This window comes from Bos mutus, chromosome 4 (genome assembly GCF_027580195.1).
Source record: "Bos mutus isolate GX-2022 chromosome 4, NWIPB_WYAK_1.1, whole genome shotgun sequence".
Lineage (NCBI taxonomy): Eukaryota > Metazoa > Chordata > Mammalia > Artiodactyla > Bovidae > Bos > Bos mutus.
Window position 1 is genome coordinate 111,107,432 of NC_091620.1, and position 16,132 is coordinate 111,123,563.

Here is a 16,132-nt window from a genome sequence, read left to right on the forward strand (position 1 = left end):
TTGGATACAAAACTAGATCCAATAAAAATCTCAGAAATAGGCAACTTTCTTCAGATTCTCTTCTTATGAGTTAAATGTTTTCTCACTGTTCTTGGTCGTTTGGCAATGGTTGTCTTTCAGGGGCTCCTTGGAAGACTGGCTGACGTGCAGAATCAGGATCGGGTGGGGGGTCCTAGGAGGGAAATATGTTTTCAAGAATCAAAATGTAGTCGTTTCTGGAAACAGCTCCAAGCCTCCAGGCAGCTGGGCCACAGCTTTGTAAACCAGATCTAAGCGCAGCATGAAAACAAGCGACCCCTGCTGAGTAGAAGAGGGTTCTGCTGGCAGAATTCGGGTGTTTGGGGCTCTGTCTTCCTGGGGCCTGACCCTTGTTTCCTGCTGAGTGACAAGCAGTGCCGACTGCCTGGTGACCAGTGCTTCTGTGCCTGCCTTAATGGGAGCAATAAAAATGGAAAAGGTACCAGAGCAAATCAGTCTGCTCGTCCCCCTCCTGCTCCACACGTCCTATATGGCCTGGAGAAATGATCTCACCCTTCTGGGCAAACAGTTTTCCTGTTTGCAAGTGGAGGGGATCATGCCGCTGGTAGGGTGGTGTGAGGTGTGTGTGAATGTTTACAGATGAGCACCTGGTACGTGGGTGCCTGGCCAGTGGCCGTTCATCAGTGCTGTTAAACAAGAGAAGTGGGTGTGGGAAAGATCACTTCCTGAGGAGAGGGGTTCAGAGGCAGCACCCGAACCGGGGAAGCAGTAAAGACGTGTCTTGCAGAGTGACACTTGTCCGTTGAGGGTTGAGGTGTGTCTCAAGTTGCCTAAATGTCCACTGAGAAGCATCAAACATCTGTGAACTTCATCTACATTTTTGGGGAATTTACATTCCAGCTGACTTTAATTTTTAGATGATATGATTGTCTGCAAACACGTCATCTGGTCTCTTAACTCCAGATCAGGGACTGAGCATATTTTCTTAGCCTTGAAGGAACTTGTGTTGTGAGGGGATTTGGCTTCGGCCTTTGGGACACATCGCTGGTGAACAATAGAATAGGCACATACCTTTTAGGTAAACTGGAGAAGGAAATGGCAGCCCAGTCCAGTATTCTTGCCTGGAGAATTCCATGGACAGAAGAGCCCGGCGGGCTACTGACCATGTGGTGGTAAAGAGCCAGACGTGACTGAGCACACGTACACCACGTGGTGAAAGTAGCCACCATGCCCCCTGCTCCTCGTCACTCTAGGGTCTACATATCATGGTTTCCTTTTGATGTAGTTTTTAAAAGATGAATTGAGAATCCTGGTCTTTCTATCTTTCTCTGCTATTTAAAAATATAAACTCAGATAGAGTTAAAATTGGGCTTCCCAGGTGGCGCTAGTGGTAAAGAACCCACTTGCCAATGCAGGAGACATAAGAGATGCAGGTTCAATCCCCAGGTTGGAAAGATCCCTTGGAGGAAGACCTAGCAACCCACTCCAGTATTCTTGCCTGAAGAATCCCATGGACAGTGGAGCCTGGCAGTCTACAGTCCATAGGGTTGCAAAGACTCAGACATGACTGGAGCGACCTAGCACACAGGCACGCAGAGTTAAAATCATGTTCAGTTTTTGCTCTTGGAAAATTTGCTTTTGAGATAAGAATCAATCAGTGTGTTTATTCAGTAAACCAGAATAGGTAGAATTGGGCTTGATATAGGCCTGTGGGGGAATGTATTGAGTTGGCTAAAAAGTTTGTTCAGAGTTTTCTGTCACATCCCCAAAAAACTTCTTGGCCAAGCCAATAGAAAGTAAAAGTTCAGAGAGTGTCCCTTCATGTAACTGACATGAAATTTATGAAAATGCCTTCCAGGCTCTCTGGCCTCGGGCCCCCTGAGGTCAGTTTGGGCCCTTTCCTCCCCCAGAAAAGGCTGGAAAATGTGACCAGATGTGAGAATTCATAAAGGATACATATAAGCTGATCATTTGTTTCTGCAAAAAGTGGCCACATGCCCTCTTTCTTCCTGGGGAGGCCCTGGCTCATGCCCACCCCTCCCTCGCCCCCTGCCCAGTGCCCAGAATGCTCTCTCTGTGGCCTTGGCTGCTGTGAGCTCTTCCCAGGAGGAGGTAAGTGTGGTGCCCCCCATGACTCGTGGTCACATCACTTGACAAGGGCGTCGACTGGCCCCTTGGATGCTACCCTGCCCTTCACAGTGCTTACTGATGTTCTCACGCAGCAGCAGCAGTGCTTCCATAGGACAGAGCTTCTCCCAGCATCCGGCAGAGGTGGTAGTGAGGTTGAGGGTGGAGGGTCAAGGATCAGAGGACAGAGAAGGATGTCCCGTTCAGCTGTCTCTTTGTGAATTTCTCTTCTACATCCACTCAGTGATCTGTCTCGGGGCTCACACATGGGGCGACTGGACCCGGGGACACCCTGACTTGCCCCTTAGTGTCACGCCTGGTGATGGTGGGTTTGCAGAAGCCACGTCCTAACCCCAAGGTGTTTCCGGGGCTCTGATTTGGGGGGTGATCTCAACTGACTTAAAACCCTGTGATGCTCTTGACACCACCAACCCCCTGCCCCAGCTCCTCCACTGGAGGGAGGGGATGAACCCCTGGTGTGCCGTGCGGATCTGATGCCCCTTTTTCTGGGTTGCAGGTCGGACGATCATCTTCACCACTCACCACCTGGATGAGGCTGAGGCACTGAGTGACCACGTGGCTGTGCTGCAGCGGGGGCGGCTCCGCTGTTCTGGGCCCCCTGCCAGCCTGACCCAGGCCCATGCCCAGGGGTTCCGCCTGACGCTCAGCAGGCAGGTGAGACCCTGGTAGCGGACACAGGGAGACGTGGCTCTCCTCGGTTGGGGGAATGGAGGAGACAAATCGAAACTGTTCCTCAGTTACAGCATTTCCACGTTGCAGTCAAGTCATTCAGCAGATCTTCATCCCAAATCCAGGCAGGGCCTTGCTGGCTGTGGATCTTGGGGGAGGTGACAAAATAGGGGGCGTGCTTTCTGCACAGGGTCCTTGGGGGTCTCAGTCTTTGGGGAGGAAACAGTGTGGCCGAGAGAGTGATAAACAGAGCATGGTCACTGGTGGGCGCGGAGTTGGGAGGCAGGGAGGTGGGAGGGCCTGGGATGAGGCTGGGAAAGGAGGGGGTAGTTAAGTGGAAACCTTTGTGTACAGAGGCCCTGATGCTAAAATAAGTTTTACAGCAATGAGTGGGGCCTCACAGACGCTTTCTGTCTGCCAGGAGGAGTCAGGTGGGATTCAGGGCCCCTGATGGGAAACAGGGTTGGCCTGAGAGGCTGGCTGGGCACCACCATGGCCCCACCTGTTCCCAGGTAACTTTCTGACCCTGATGCTTGGTTAAGAGGCTAAAGCTATACCATAGAAAGGGTGAAGTCAGAGTTCTCAATGAGAGACATCCTCATTGCCCTGTGTCAGCTGGGGGCGGGCCGGAATTGCTCTGGGGCTGGGATTCAGGGCTGAGGTCTCTAAGTTGCCCCCTACCCCCGCCCCGCCCCTGAGTCTTGATGGTCTGACCCTTGGTGGCCCTGAGTCCAGGTTCTTATTTCCTCTCTATCTTATCTTCCTCTCTATTCTATCTTCCTCTCTATTCAGGGGGAGTGTCTTACTGTCCTGGGGGAGGGGGCGTTCCTCCATGGGTGGGGGTCCTTGTCTCCCTTTTAGAAAGGCTCAGCCCCATATCCTGTGGTCCAGTTGCTGGGCTGGAGTGGCTTTCAGGATTCTCCGTAGGCAGCGAGGGTGTCCGTAAGCATAGACCTCCTGGGGGCCTGTCTCATGTACCTGGGGACCAATTAGTGTTACATCTTGCCTGGCCAGCTTTCCCACTAGATTTAAATTTAAAAAGGAAAAGGTGCAATGCATCCTGGAAATGCTGTTTCTTGATTTTGCTGCTTGGATGAAATTTCAAAACAATTTGCTTAGGGGTAGAGGTGAAACCAGTTAATGTAAATTTAGTATGTTTGGGTTTGCTTTCCTTACTGTTCCCCTGCTTTATTGGGGGGTAGCCTTCTGTTCCAGAGGCTGATGACCCGAAGGACACAGCTTGTGCCACGTCTCTGATCCAGACCTACCTCCCGCAAGCATCTCTTCAAGGCAGCAGCCAGGGCGAGCTGAGCTACGTGATCCCTGAGGGTGCAGACAGAGCCTGCTTCAGAGGGCTCTTCCAGGCCCTCGACCAGAACCTCCACAAGCTGTGCCTGACAGGCTACGGGCTCTCAGACACCACCTTAGAAGAGGTACCTGCTGATAAGAGATACTCGAGCAGGCTTTTCTGGTCTGTGCTTTGCCGCTGTGCGTGGGAGAGACAGCAGGGAAGGACGTGCTGGGCACCCTGTGCATTTTCATTAACTTCCCAGCTCTGATTCGTGGCAGGCATGGCATTTATATGAATTTAATGCACTCGATAGGTGACTGGTTCTTTAAGGGGGATAGCATTTTTATATTTGAGAACTTTGATTTCTTTAATCCAGAAGCACTAGTTCTCCAGACAGTTTCAGCAGCGGGAGGCTGGCTGGTCCTATTTGCTCACCTGGAAGCGTCCTCTTTTCTCTCTGGACCTGGTTCTGCTCAGAAGTCCCAGCCCCACCCTGGGAAAAGATAGGCAGAAGCTCACCCATGGGAACGATGCTCCTTCCACTCTGCTCCCCTCCCATTCCCCCTCCTCCAAGGGAAATCATGCTGGTGCCTGCCCCTCAGAGTATGGGTGTGGTTTCTTCATGAATGCTCCAAGGAGCCAGAGGCAGGCTTTTCCTCCAGGAGGAAGTTGCTATTTTGTGTAGACAATCCAATGGCAAGCTGTGTGTGAGGGCCTTGAGGTTGATTGTGAGCCAGATCTGAGTTTTACAAAGCACTGCAGATTTCAGATGAAAGTCAAGTGCTGAAGGTTAAAAACGTCTGGAAAGAACCTTGGGCCACCTTCTCTGTATTACCCGAGAATAGTAATAGAGTAACACCTGGGACTTTCAGTGGCCACGAGAATTAAAATACTGAGGCTTCTAGAATGTCAAAGGCTGAACTTCTGGTTGGGTTTTGGAAGGGATTTGGGGGCTGAAGGCACATCCCTGGTTGGGTTAGTGATGCAGTAGTTAAGGCAGCCACTTGTGTGTAAATCAGTGTGACTCCAGGTGACAGCGGCCACTGCAACTTTTCTGTTGAATTGCTGCTGCGAATAAGTGGTCATAAAAGATTGGAAAGCAGTAAAAGATTTGCAGTGCTACAAGCAGCTTTTACGCATAGAATGTATTTGATTTTCCCTTCCTAACTCTGTAACTTATTATTCCTGTTCTAAGGTTGAGGCTCTGATAGGCTAATTTTACCCTGGATTGCAGGGCTTATAAATGATAGTGCTGCTCTTGGACCTAGGTTTTCTGAGAGTGGGTCATGTTGAATGGGTCACCATTGGGGGGATGCTCTGGCTTCCATGGACCATCAGCTGTCCTCTTGTTCTTGTTAAAAGAGCAGCTGAGGCCTATAGGACAACAGGGGATAGCCTGATTCACAACCAGGAAGGGTGGATATGAGCTGCTTCCTCAGCCAGAGCTTGGAGTCCTGAACCCTCTTTGTCAGGGCCGGCTTTCCCTCTGTCGTCCTTCCAGCTGAGACACGGATGCTTTCCCCATTGAGAGGCAGCTCTGATCCCACGGTCCTGGAAGCTCTGTGCACCTTCTCTGCCTGCCCCACTATGGTCCTCTCCACAACCCCCTCTGACTTGCCATCTTGCGCCTAGGATGCTGAGGGTCTTCTGTGCCCAGCTGCACTCTGCTGCGCTGGTGCACGCTTGGCCCAGTGGCTGCTGATCAGCATTGCCTTGAGAGCTTGCTTGGAGGTTCTAGTAAGGGAGCACAGCTGCTTGTACACCCTTGACCGAAGCCTGATCCTTCTCTATCAGGGATGGTCGTCCTCTTCACCTGAGCTCGCAGCTTCAGAAGGGATACCCATGGAGTGGTGAGGGAGGAAGGGCAAAGACCCCTAGGCAGCCAGGTCAACCGAGTCACCCTGGCGATCAGCGGAGTGACGGATGTCGCAGCCAGATCGCCCTCACATCCTGATGAGTGTTTGCTGAGTGGCGGGGTGTCCGGCTTGTGGGGACAGCCTGTCACCATGGAGGTGGTGAGTCTCAGCCCACACCTTTCCCCCTCCAGTACCTGCGGCCTCGGATGAGTCATTCAACTCCTGAGCCTCAGTTTTGTGGTCTTTGAAATGGAATAATTATTCCAGGAATTACCCGTAATAGTTAAATGCCTGGAATGAACCAGGCAAAGCAGTAAAGGTCCTTCTTGCCTTGGAATGTGAGACTGTTGCTGCGGCTTTGGGGTAACAGTGGAATTAAATTGCGTGTATGCTCCAGGAAAAGGCACCTCTTGCCCAGGGCCTTTGGCTGTCATCCGACCTGCCTGTGTGGATATAGCAGACGGGGCATTTCCCAGACCCTCTCCCACGATGCCTGAGTCAGCGGGGTTGGGGTTCTCCTTTGACCTGGGTGGATGGCCCGGGCAGCTGCTTGGAGCCCCGATGGGTCTGGACTGTGGTTATGCCACACACCACTGGCACTGTCCTCTGAAGTCTGGATGACCAGTCTGAGTCATCCAGGAACCTAGTCACTAGTTACTAGCAAGCTCGTGATCTGTACAGTTAGGAGCCTCTGTGTGGTGTGAATCACAGCTTCTCTGCAGATGGAGAGGAGGTGCCTTTGGGTGTTGTTTTGCCAGCCTAGGTCACCTGAAAAAGAAGACGAGTTTTTTTCAAATTGTTAGAAGAGGGGTTTGCCAGTCACGCGCAGACGTGTTACGCACTGTCTCTCTGGAGTCATCTTGTCGCTGGATGTTTCCTAGGGTATGTTGCCTGGTGTGGACAGATGGACACATGTCCTGCGCTCGCTGGACTAGCTAGGGCTGCCGGGCCTGAGGGGGCATGGCTCAGCCTTTTGGACCAAACACACTCACCAGTAACGAGTGTTCACCCTTCTCACGTGTGTGCTCACTTATTTACGGCTAAAGCCATAGCTAGAGCAAGTGTTCCTTCGTGTTAGTGGCATCTTCCTCTGCTGCCCGGGAAACAGGGAACCTCAGGAATCCTGTGATGCTTGTTGCGAGGTGGAGGGAGGTGGTGGGGAGGGATCGGCCTATTTTATGGCTTTAAGCATCCCAGGGAACGTGGTGAGGAGGGTCTTTAAGTTCTGGGCAGATGCTCAGCTTTTAAATGTTTCATTAATCAGTACGCTTCATGGAACCAGTCAGTACTGTCTCGAGGCAGCATGAACATCCAAGAAGAGGCTTACTGAGAACTATGCTTTATGTAAATCAGATCCTTCAGTATTCTTAGTAACTCCCTCCCTTCCCCCTCTCTCCTTCCTTCCCTCCCTTCTTCCCTTCATTCCTCCTTCCTTTCCTTCCCTCTCTCCTCTCTTTCTTTTTCCCTAATCGCTTCCTTCTTTTCTTTCAAATGATGGTTGTGGCTGCATGTTCCAGCCCTGCCCACAGCAAGGAAGCTTCTGGAGGAGAGATGGCAGCCCTGCTGTTTACCTGTTTGTTTGTATCACTATCATCTGCCAGGTCTTTTTAAGCCAGTTGTCTCCTTCATAAGCGTTATTCTTATTGCATGCTGAGTTGCTTCAGTCCTGTCTGACTCTTTGTGGCCCCAGGGACTGTAGCCCGCCAGGCTCCTCTGCGTGAGATTTTCCAGGCAAGAACACTGGAATGGGTTGCCATGTCCTCCTCCAGGGGATCTTCCCGACCCAGGGATTGAATCTGGGTCTCTTAACGTCTACCTGCATTGGCAGCAGTTCTTTACAACTAGTACTACCTGGGAGGCCCCTTATTTCGGTAAAAGCTAGACAAATTGATGGAAAATTGACTTGAAGTGCAACAGCAAGCTGTGGCCTGCTGAAGCAGAGGAAACAGTGAGGTGGCCTCTGTCAAACTGTTGACCATGGCTACATGGCTGACCTAGAACATGTGTAGTGATGCCTTAAATGCTAGGGATTCTTATCTGCTGACAGGGTTCATCTCGGGGTAGAAGTGGAGGTTTCTGTATGCTCCCTTCATGCCTGGGCGATGATGACCTGCCTCAGGAAGCCCTGGTCTGGCTGCCTCGTGGGATGGCCCTCGAGGTTTTGACAGAATTCAGGGAGGCCCAGCCCAGGCACTGGACGTAGAGCCCACGGGTTGTGGTCCTGCCTTCAGGCTATGGGCACGTCTGCCCCCTGCGCTCTGTGCCTCCACTGAGGAGCAGGGAGCTGGGCTGACGGAGGGGACCCCAGCGTAGGCCTGGTGTGGTTCAGTGTGACTGGGGCCTGCGTGGGAGACTGCAGCCTGGGGCCACTCTCCCTGGATGGGGCATCCTTGGGGCCTCCACCCCATCTCATGGGAGTGTCCCTTCTCCTGCTGGGCTCTTTCACCTGCCAGCCTCCTCTCTCAGCCTCCCCTGGGTCCCCCTCTCGTGGCTTCTCCCTGATTTCTGACTACACCCAGCTCACCCCCATCTCTTTCCTCTCTTCTCCGTGGAGACCTTCAGCTTGTTAGGAACCTGCCCAGAATTTAATTTATTTCTATTTTCCTTTATATAATTTGCATTTATTTATTTATTTTTGGCCAAAGGGCACATGGGACCTTAATTCCCCAGCGGGGACTGAACCTGTGCTCCCTTCAGTGGAAGTTCAGATTCCTAACCACTGGATGCTGAGGGAATTCCCTTGCCCAGAATTCTAAATTAGGTTTGAAATCTCATTGCATTTATATATGTGTGTGTGTATATAAAAGAATCAGGAGTTACCCAATTAACGCTATTTATCTCAAGCAGTATCCATTTCCCCCATAACCGTTATCTTTATGGCTACATAATTTCTAGCATCAAGCAGTTCCACGATGCAGTTTCTCACTTCTGCCCTGTAGGGCACTTAAATCGTGTGCAGTGTTTCCATACTGTCAATAAGATGATGCAGAGCTCGGTGAACAGGGTGTGGGGGGCGTTCTGCTGTCCTCGCCTTAGAGTCAGAAGTGTGATTTCTGGGACAAAGTTAGGAACCTTCAGAACTGTAATCATGCACCTGTTTGTAAGCCCAGCGTTTTTTCCCCTGGTAACCCCTTCCCCGAGTCCCCGAGTCGTCCCCTGTCCCACTGGGGAGGAGGGAGTGTGAGGTCCGGGGAGTGAGCGGGTCTTGCTGTCAGGGGAAGCCGGTCTTCCATCCTAGGCTGGAACTCCACGTTTCTCATTCCTAAAGGAGACAAATCTTCCCTAACTTTCACACGCAGTTTTCGTCTGGATCGAGTAATATAATAATACTGAGTACAGGTTACAAATAACAAGGAAACACACAAAGGTGAAGACTTACCAGTATTACTTTTTCTGCTGCTGTGTCCAGAGTACCCGTGCAGTGATTTATTCTGAAATTAAAGGTTTCTTTATATTTTTAATGTCATGATCAGTGTTCCATCATAGCATGACTTCTAAAAATGGTTTTTATGCTGTATTCCTTAAATATTCCTTTCTGTTTAGTATCTGCCTTTCTTCTCCAAAATATTTTTACTTTACCCATACATGTTCTTTTTGAACACTTCTTTGATTTTGTTGAGCTATAGTTGATGTAAAATGTTGTGTTAGTTAGTTTCTGGTGTACAACAAAAGTCATTCAGTTATATCTATCTATCTGTCTATCTCAGATTATTTTCCATTATAGTTTATCAAAAGATATTGAATATGGTTCCTTTCAGGCATTTTAAAATCCTCCTTCTCTTTACTCTCTTTTTTAAAAAATATATTATTTAAATTGCATGCAGTAAAATGCACTCTTAAGCACTGTGGCAATTGCAGAGGATCATGGGACCTCCACCGAACTGGACACACAGAAGGCTCCGTTCTCACTGCTTCTCGAAGGAGTCATTCCGCCAAAAACCTCTCCTCCCTGTAAACTGCCTTTTCTCTTCTAGGGTCCCCTCCCCACACCTCACATCCTGTTCAGTTCAGTTCAGTTCAGTCGCTCAGTTGTGTCCGACTCTTTGCGACCCCATGAATTGCAGCACGCCAGGCCTCCCTGTCCATCACCCACTCCCGGAGTTCATGCAAACTCACGTCCATCGAGTTGGTGATGCCATCCAGCCATCTCATCCTCTGTCATCCCCTTCTCCTCCTGCCCCCAATCCCTCCCAGCATCAGAGTCTTTTCCAATGAGTCAACTCTTCACATGAGGTGGCCAAAGTACTGGAGTTTCAGCTTTAGCATCATTCCTTCCAAAGAAATCCCAGGGCTGATCTCCTTCAGAATGGACTGGCTGGATCTCCTTGTAGTCCAAGGGACTCTCAAGAGTCTTCTCCAACACCACAGTTCAAAAGCATCAATTCTTCAGTGCTCAGCTTTCTTCACAGTCCAACTCTCACATCCATACATGACCACTGGAAAAACCATAGCCTTGACTAGATGGACCTTTGTTGGTAAAGTAATGTCTCTGCTTTTGAAATGTGCTATCTAGGTTGGTCATCAGTTTCCTTCCAAGGAGTAAGCGTTTTTTAATTTCATGGCTGCAGTCACCATCTGCAGTGATTTGGGAGCCCCCAAAAATAAAGTCTGACACTGTTTCCACTGTTTCCCCATCTATTTCCCTTGAAGCGATGGGACCAGATGCCATGATCTTAGTTTTCTGAATGTTGAGCTTTAAGCCAACTTTTTCACTCTCCTCTTTCACTTTCATCATGAGGCTTTTTAGTTCCTCTTCACTTTCTGCCATGAGGGTGGTGTCATCTGCATATCTGCTGCTGCTGCTAAGTTGCTTCAGTCGTGTCCGACTCTGTGCGACCCCATAGATGGCAGCCCACCAGGCTCCCCCGTCCCTGGGATTCTCCAGGCAAGAACACTGGAGTGGGTTACCATTTCCTTCTCCAATGCATGAAAGTGAAAAGTAAAAGTGAAATCGCTCGGTCGTGTCCAACTCTTAGCGACCCCATGGACTGCAGCCTCCCAGGCTCCTCTGTGCATGGGCAAGGTTATTGATATTTCTCCCAGCAATCTTGACTCCAGCTTGTGCTTCTTCCAGCCCAGCGTTTCTCATGATGTACTCTGCATATAAGTTAAATAAGCAGGGTGACAGTATACAGCCTTGATGTACTCCTTTTCCTATTTGGAACCAGTCTGTTGTTCCATGTCCAGTTCTAACTGTTGCTTCCTGACCTGCATATAGATTTCTCAAGAACTTCCAGATGTTCAAGCTGGTTTTAGAAAAGGCCGAGGAACCAGAGATCAAATTGCCAACATCTGTTGGATCATTGAAAAAGCAAGAGAGTTCCAGAAAAACATCTATTTCTGCTTTATTGCCTATGCCAAAGCCTTTGACTGTGTGGATCACATCCTGTTAATCATCCCCAAACAAGCCCAATGAGGAGTCACAGAACCAACTACTCAATTACTTTGAAAGTCTCATCTGCTCCTCCAGTTTCTTGCAGTAATTTCCACCTGCTACGTTTAGTACACGCTTTGTGTGTAATAGGTACTAAATAAATATTGATTGATACAGTCTCATCTCTCTTCTCTCTCTCACACACACACAGATACTAAAAAAGAAGGTATCTGTTGTTAGGGGCAGCCAACATTTTATATATCTCAGATAGGAGATTTAATGAAATATAATTTTATAGTATATTTGGATCTATTTGAGAAAGCTTTAAAAATGGAAAAAAGATTAAGCCCCTTAAAAAAATTCTTTTGTTTGGTATTGTCTATAAAATACCCATCTCCACCAATTTTGTGTCTTTACACTTGGTGAGTATTGACTTTGCGTCCTGAGTCTGTGATCGATTACGGTTAGTGGGGCTATGACTGCACCCAGGACGTTTTCTTTTGTTTGTCTGCATTCTGCCTGACGACTTCCTAGTGGGTGGGGAGGGGCTGCCAGCGGCACGCCTGGCTCTGCAGCTGGAGCCCAGGCTTCACTTGAGCTGCGATCATGTCCTTGTAAGTCACGGTCCCGAAACAGGCCCCAGGCCAGTGAGACTGGGATGTGGAATTTGATTGTGGTCGTCACTGTCTTTATTTTGGCAATTACATACCCACCCCTCTATCGATGCTTTCAAATAGTGGTGCTGGAGAAGACTCTTGAGAGGCCCTTGGACTGTAAGGAGATCAAACCAGTCAATTCTAAAGGAAATCAAGCCTGAATACTCATTGGAAGGACTGATGCTGAAGCTGAAGCTCCAATACCTTGGCCACCTGATGCGAAGAGCCAACTCATTAGAAAAGACCCTGATGCTGGGAAAGATTGAAGGCAGGAGGAGAAGGGAACAACAGAGGATGAGATGATATGACATCAGAAACTCAATGGGCAAGAGTTTGAGCAAGCTCCGGGAGGGGTTGGTGATGGACAAGGAAGCCTGGAATGCTGCAGTTCATGGGGTCATAAAGAGTCAGACACCACTGAGCGACTGAACATCAACTCCAGTGCAAGGGATAGTGTTTACTGTGTGGGGCTGTGGGCCAGGAGAGTGGGAGCCCCCAACCTGCAGATAAAGTCTGTTTACAGACGTCTCTAAGGCTAAGACAGAATCTGCTGACGTAATGCACATAGGGTGAATATGAGTAGCATGGTGTTGAACAGACTAATTTTTGGAGCCGTTTTAGGTTCACAGCAGTGGAGCAGAAGGTACCAAGGTTTCCCATACATCCTCTACACTGCTGCACCCCCCTCCCTCCCAACAGCGTGTCCCTCCATGATTAGTGTCCTGCTGCTGCTGCTGCTGCTAAGTCGCTTCAGTCGTATCCGACTCTGTACGACCCCATAGACGGCAGCCCACCAGGCTCCCCCGTCCCTGGGATTCTCCAGGCAAGAATACTGGAGTGGGTTGCCATTTCCTTCTCCAGATTAGTGTCCTAGGGCAGTTTTAATATACCTGAAGTTTTTAGTATTTTAGGAAGTCAGACTGGCCGTGTGAGATGGGCAGTTTCTTTCCACCGAGCCTGCAGAGTTCCTCTAGGAGGGTTTCCGTTGTCTCTCTGTCAAGAGGATCCTGAGTGTCATTCCCTCTGGTGCCTGAGCTTGGATGCCTTCATCTTACACAGCATTAAGAGGATGGAAAAAATCAAGTCCAGAGTGGGAATAAGGACCTGACATTCATGTTCTAGTTATTTACTTTTACTCTTTGAGAACAACTTTCAAGAACAAAGAACCCCCAGGCATTCTTCGCCCATCGTGTTTCAGTCATCCCACTCTTGCCCTTAAGAGCAAAAGGATCTGATTCATCAACACGAGTCTTGCTCAGCTCACTGCCCATCTCGGCAGCAGCCATCAAGCAGGAAGAATCCCTGTTCCCTTGACTTAGTGATCTGGATGTTCCTGCAGATGATGGAGCCCTCACTTTGCGGTGCTGTGGGTTCCTCCTGTTCACCTTCTGGCTGGAGAGTCACAGGAGGCCCGCCTTGTCTCTTTGCTCCCCACTGCCTGGTGCTGGAGGTCCATCCATCACACTGTGACCAGAACGTTGATCGTCCAGGTCAGGCAGTGTCTGCCAGGCATTTCCCCTGGAAGCTGTTTCCTTTTTCCATCATTATTGCTTATTTTGTAAGGATATGCTTTGAGATTCTTCAAATTCCCATTCTTTCTTTCTTTCTTTTATTTTTAACTTTACAATATTGTATTGGTTTTGCCAGATATCAACATGAATCCGCCACAGGTATACACGTGTTCCCCATCCTGAACCCTCCTCCCTCCTCCCTCCCCGTACCATCCCTCTGGGTCGTCCCAGTGCACCAGCCCCAAGCATCCAGTATTGTGCATCGAACCTGGACTGGCGACTCGTTTCATATATGATATTATACATGTTTCAATGCCATTCTCCCAAATCATCCCACCCTCTCCCTCTCCCACAGAGTCCAAAAGACTGTTCTATACATCAGTGTCTCTTTTGCTGTCTCGTACACAGGGTTATTGTTAGCATCTTTCTAAATTCCACATATATGCGTTAGTATACTGTATTGGTGTTTTTCTTTCTGGCTTACTTCACTCTGTATAATAGGCTCCAGTTTCATCCACCTCATTAGAACTGATTCAAATGTATTCTTTTTAATGGCTGAGTATTACTGTATACATGTACCACAGCTTTCTTATCCATTCATCTGCTGATGGACATCTAGGTTGCTTCCATGTCCTGGCTATTATAAACAGTGCTGCGATGAACATCGGGGTACACGTGTCTCTTTCCCACTGGTTTTAGCCCTTCTCCATGTTCCTTGTGGCTGAGACATCTGCCAAGGGGACAATTTCCTAACCCCAGTGTGGAGTCTACATTTTTAAATTGACATTAACATGAGGAAGCACTGTATCTTCACCCTGTCTGTTGATGTCCATAGTGACGCATGGCTTCCTATTTTGTTCAGTGAGCTACAGTTCACTGTGATAATTATTCACTTGGAATTCATATCGGATTTAGCCAGTGGACCCCACTGGGCTGACCTGTGTCTTCTAACATGTCCCCCCATCTTTGAGCTCCAGATCCTATTGTAATTCCCAGGAGCTAGAGTCATTGTCTCTCCCAGGAGCCTGGCTGCTGGATGCCATCATGGTCAGGAGGGGGCTGCTCCCTCTGATCCCTTCCTGGTGGAGTCTCAGGCTCTGCACTCACTCCAGCTCTCGATATATACTGAGAACCACTCGGAACCTCCAGAGCCGGCATATCCCTGGAACCCTGGAGCAGGTGATGCCTTTGTGGAAGCAGAGATCGCAGCGATGAGCTTTGAAGACAGAGGAAGGGGCTTCGAGCCAAAGAAACAGGCCACTAGGAGCTGAAAAAGGCAGCAGAGGGCCTCCTTCCTCAGCCCCTGCAGAGGGAACCCAGCTCTGCAACATCCTGATCTTAGTCCTTGGGTCCATTTTAGATTTCTGACCTTCAGGAGTATAAGGTGGTAGATGTGCACTGTCATAAGCCCCATGTTTGTGACAATTTGTTATATCAGCAATTGGGAATTCATCAAGTTCTTTGAAATAACAGAAGTCCTTCTGTGTGCACGGTGTGACCTGGCAGCAGAGAGCCCTGCCCAGAATCCCATGCCTGGAGAGGCTTGGCCAGTGACTGTCTTATTCTTTATCATTTAAACCATCTCCATGATTTTATCTTCCATCGTTTAAAAAAAAAAAATCTCTTTGGGGAAGCTGAAAGACGCAGCTTACGCTACATTGGCCAAAGTTAGGCAGTTCTTCCTCTGCTCACGTTCTTCCTGCAGTGATGCTACCATTGTCTTACAGAGGCTGGTCAGTTTTGTGAATTTCTGCAGCATCCAGGCAGAAGGTGTCTTGCACTGGCTGTCTCAGGATGCAGTCCATCAAGCTGGCATTTTCAGTGCAGGTCAAGTTTGGGGTCTAACCGTGCTTGATGAGGGCACAGGCTCGGCCCTGCGGTCTGAGGATTGATGGCCCAGTTGACATTGAGGTGACCTGGGACCATTATGGAAGTTGGATCCTGCAGCTCTTCTCAATTACCAAAACACAAATCCCCGAATGAAGGCTCCCCAACACCCGACCTTCTGTTCCTTTAGAGGTGCCATAGGCTTTGTTCTTAAATCCATAGTTTTGTTAAATTGTCAGTTGTTTTCACACTGTTTAGTGTCCCTGATATTTAATTTGGTTATTTCTTTCTTCTCAGTTTTATCGACATATAACATTGTATCAGTTTAAAGAGCACAACATTATGATTTATGTATATATTCGGAAATGATCACCATTATAAATTTAGTTATATCCATCGCCTTACATAATTGTGTTTTTTTTTGTTATGAGAAATTAAAAAAATTATTCTCTCAGCTACTTTCAAATATACAACACACTATTGTTACCTGTAGTCACCCTGCTGTACATTATCGCCCCAGGCTGCTGAGACTAGTCCTTACGACACAAGTTCTGTGTTGTACGGATCTGTCCGGTGGTCTGTGAGCTTCTGAGAGCAGGGCCTCTGCCTTTATTTTGTTTCCTCGTCCCAAGTACACAGGTACACATGCACACACACACACTGCCTTGCTAGGAAAGGAGAAAGAGAGGGAAACTGTTAGAAGAGCAGATGAAGATGATTATCAAGACTCCCTCCTTTGTTTTCAAGGTATGTTTTGCATAATTCACAATTACATTTCAAAACCCAGTGAAAATTCCCATTAAAATGAGGTACAAAGGAAG

General features: G+C 48.8%; 1 protein-coding gene across 1 annotated transcript in view; it reads left to right on the plus strand.

Annotated features, from left to right (window-relative positions):
* Positions 1-16,132, plus strand: part of ABCA13 (ATP binding cassette subfamily A member 13) — a 351,879-nt gene that overhangs the window by 138,831 nt on the left and 196,916 nt on the right. Inside the window, exons 36-37 of the mRNA XM_070368866.1 lie at positions 2,624-2,781; positions 3,999-4,229. Coding sequence (XP_070224967.1) covers positions 2,624-2,781; positions 3,999-4,229 — 389 coding nt within the window. The remainder of the gene's footprint in view (positions 1-2,623; positions 2,782-3,998; positions 4,230-16,132) is intronic.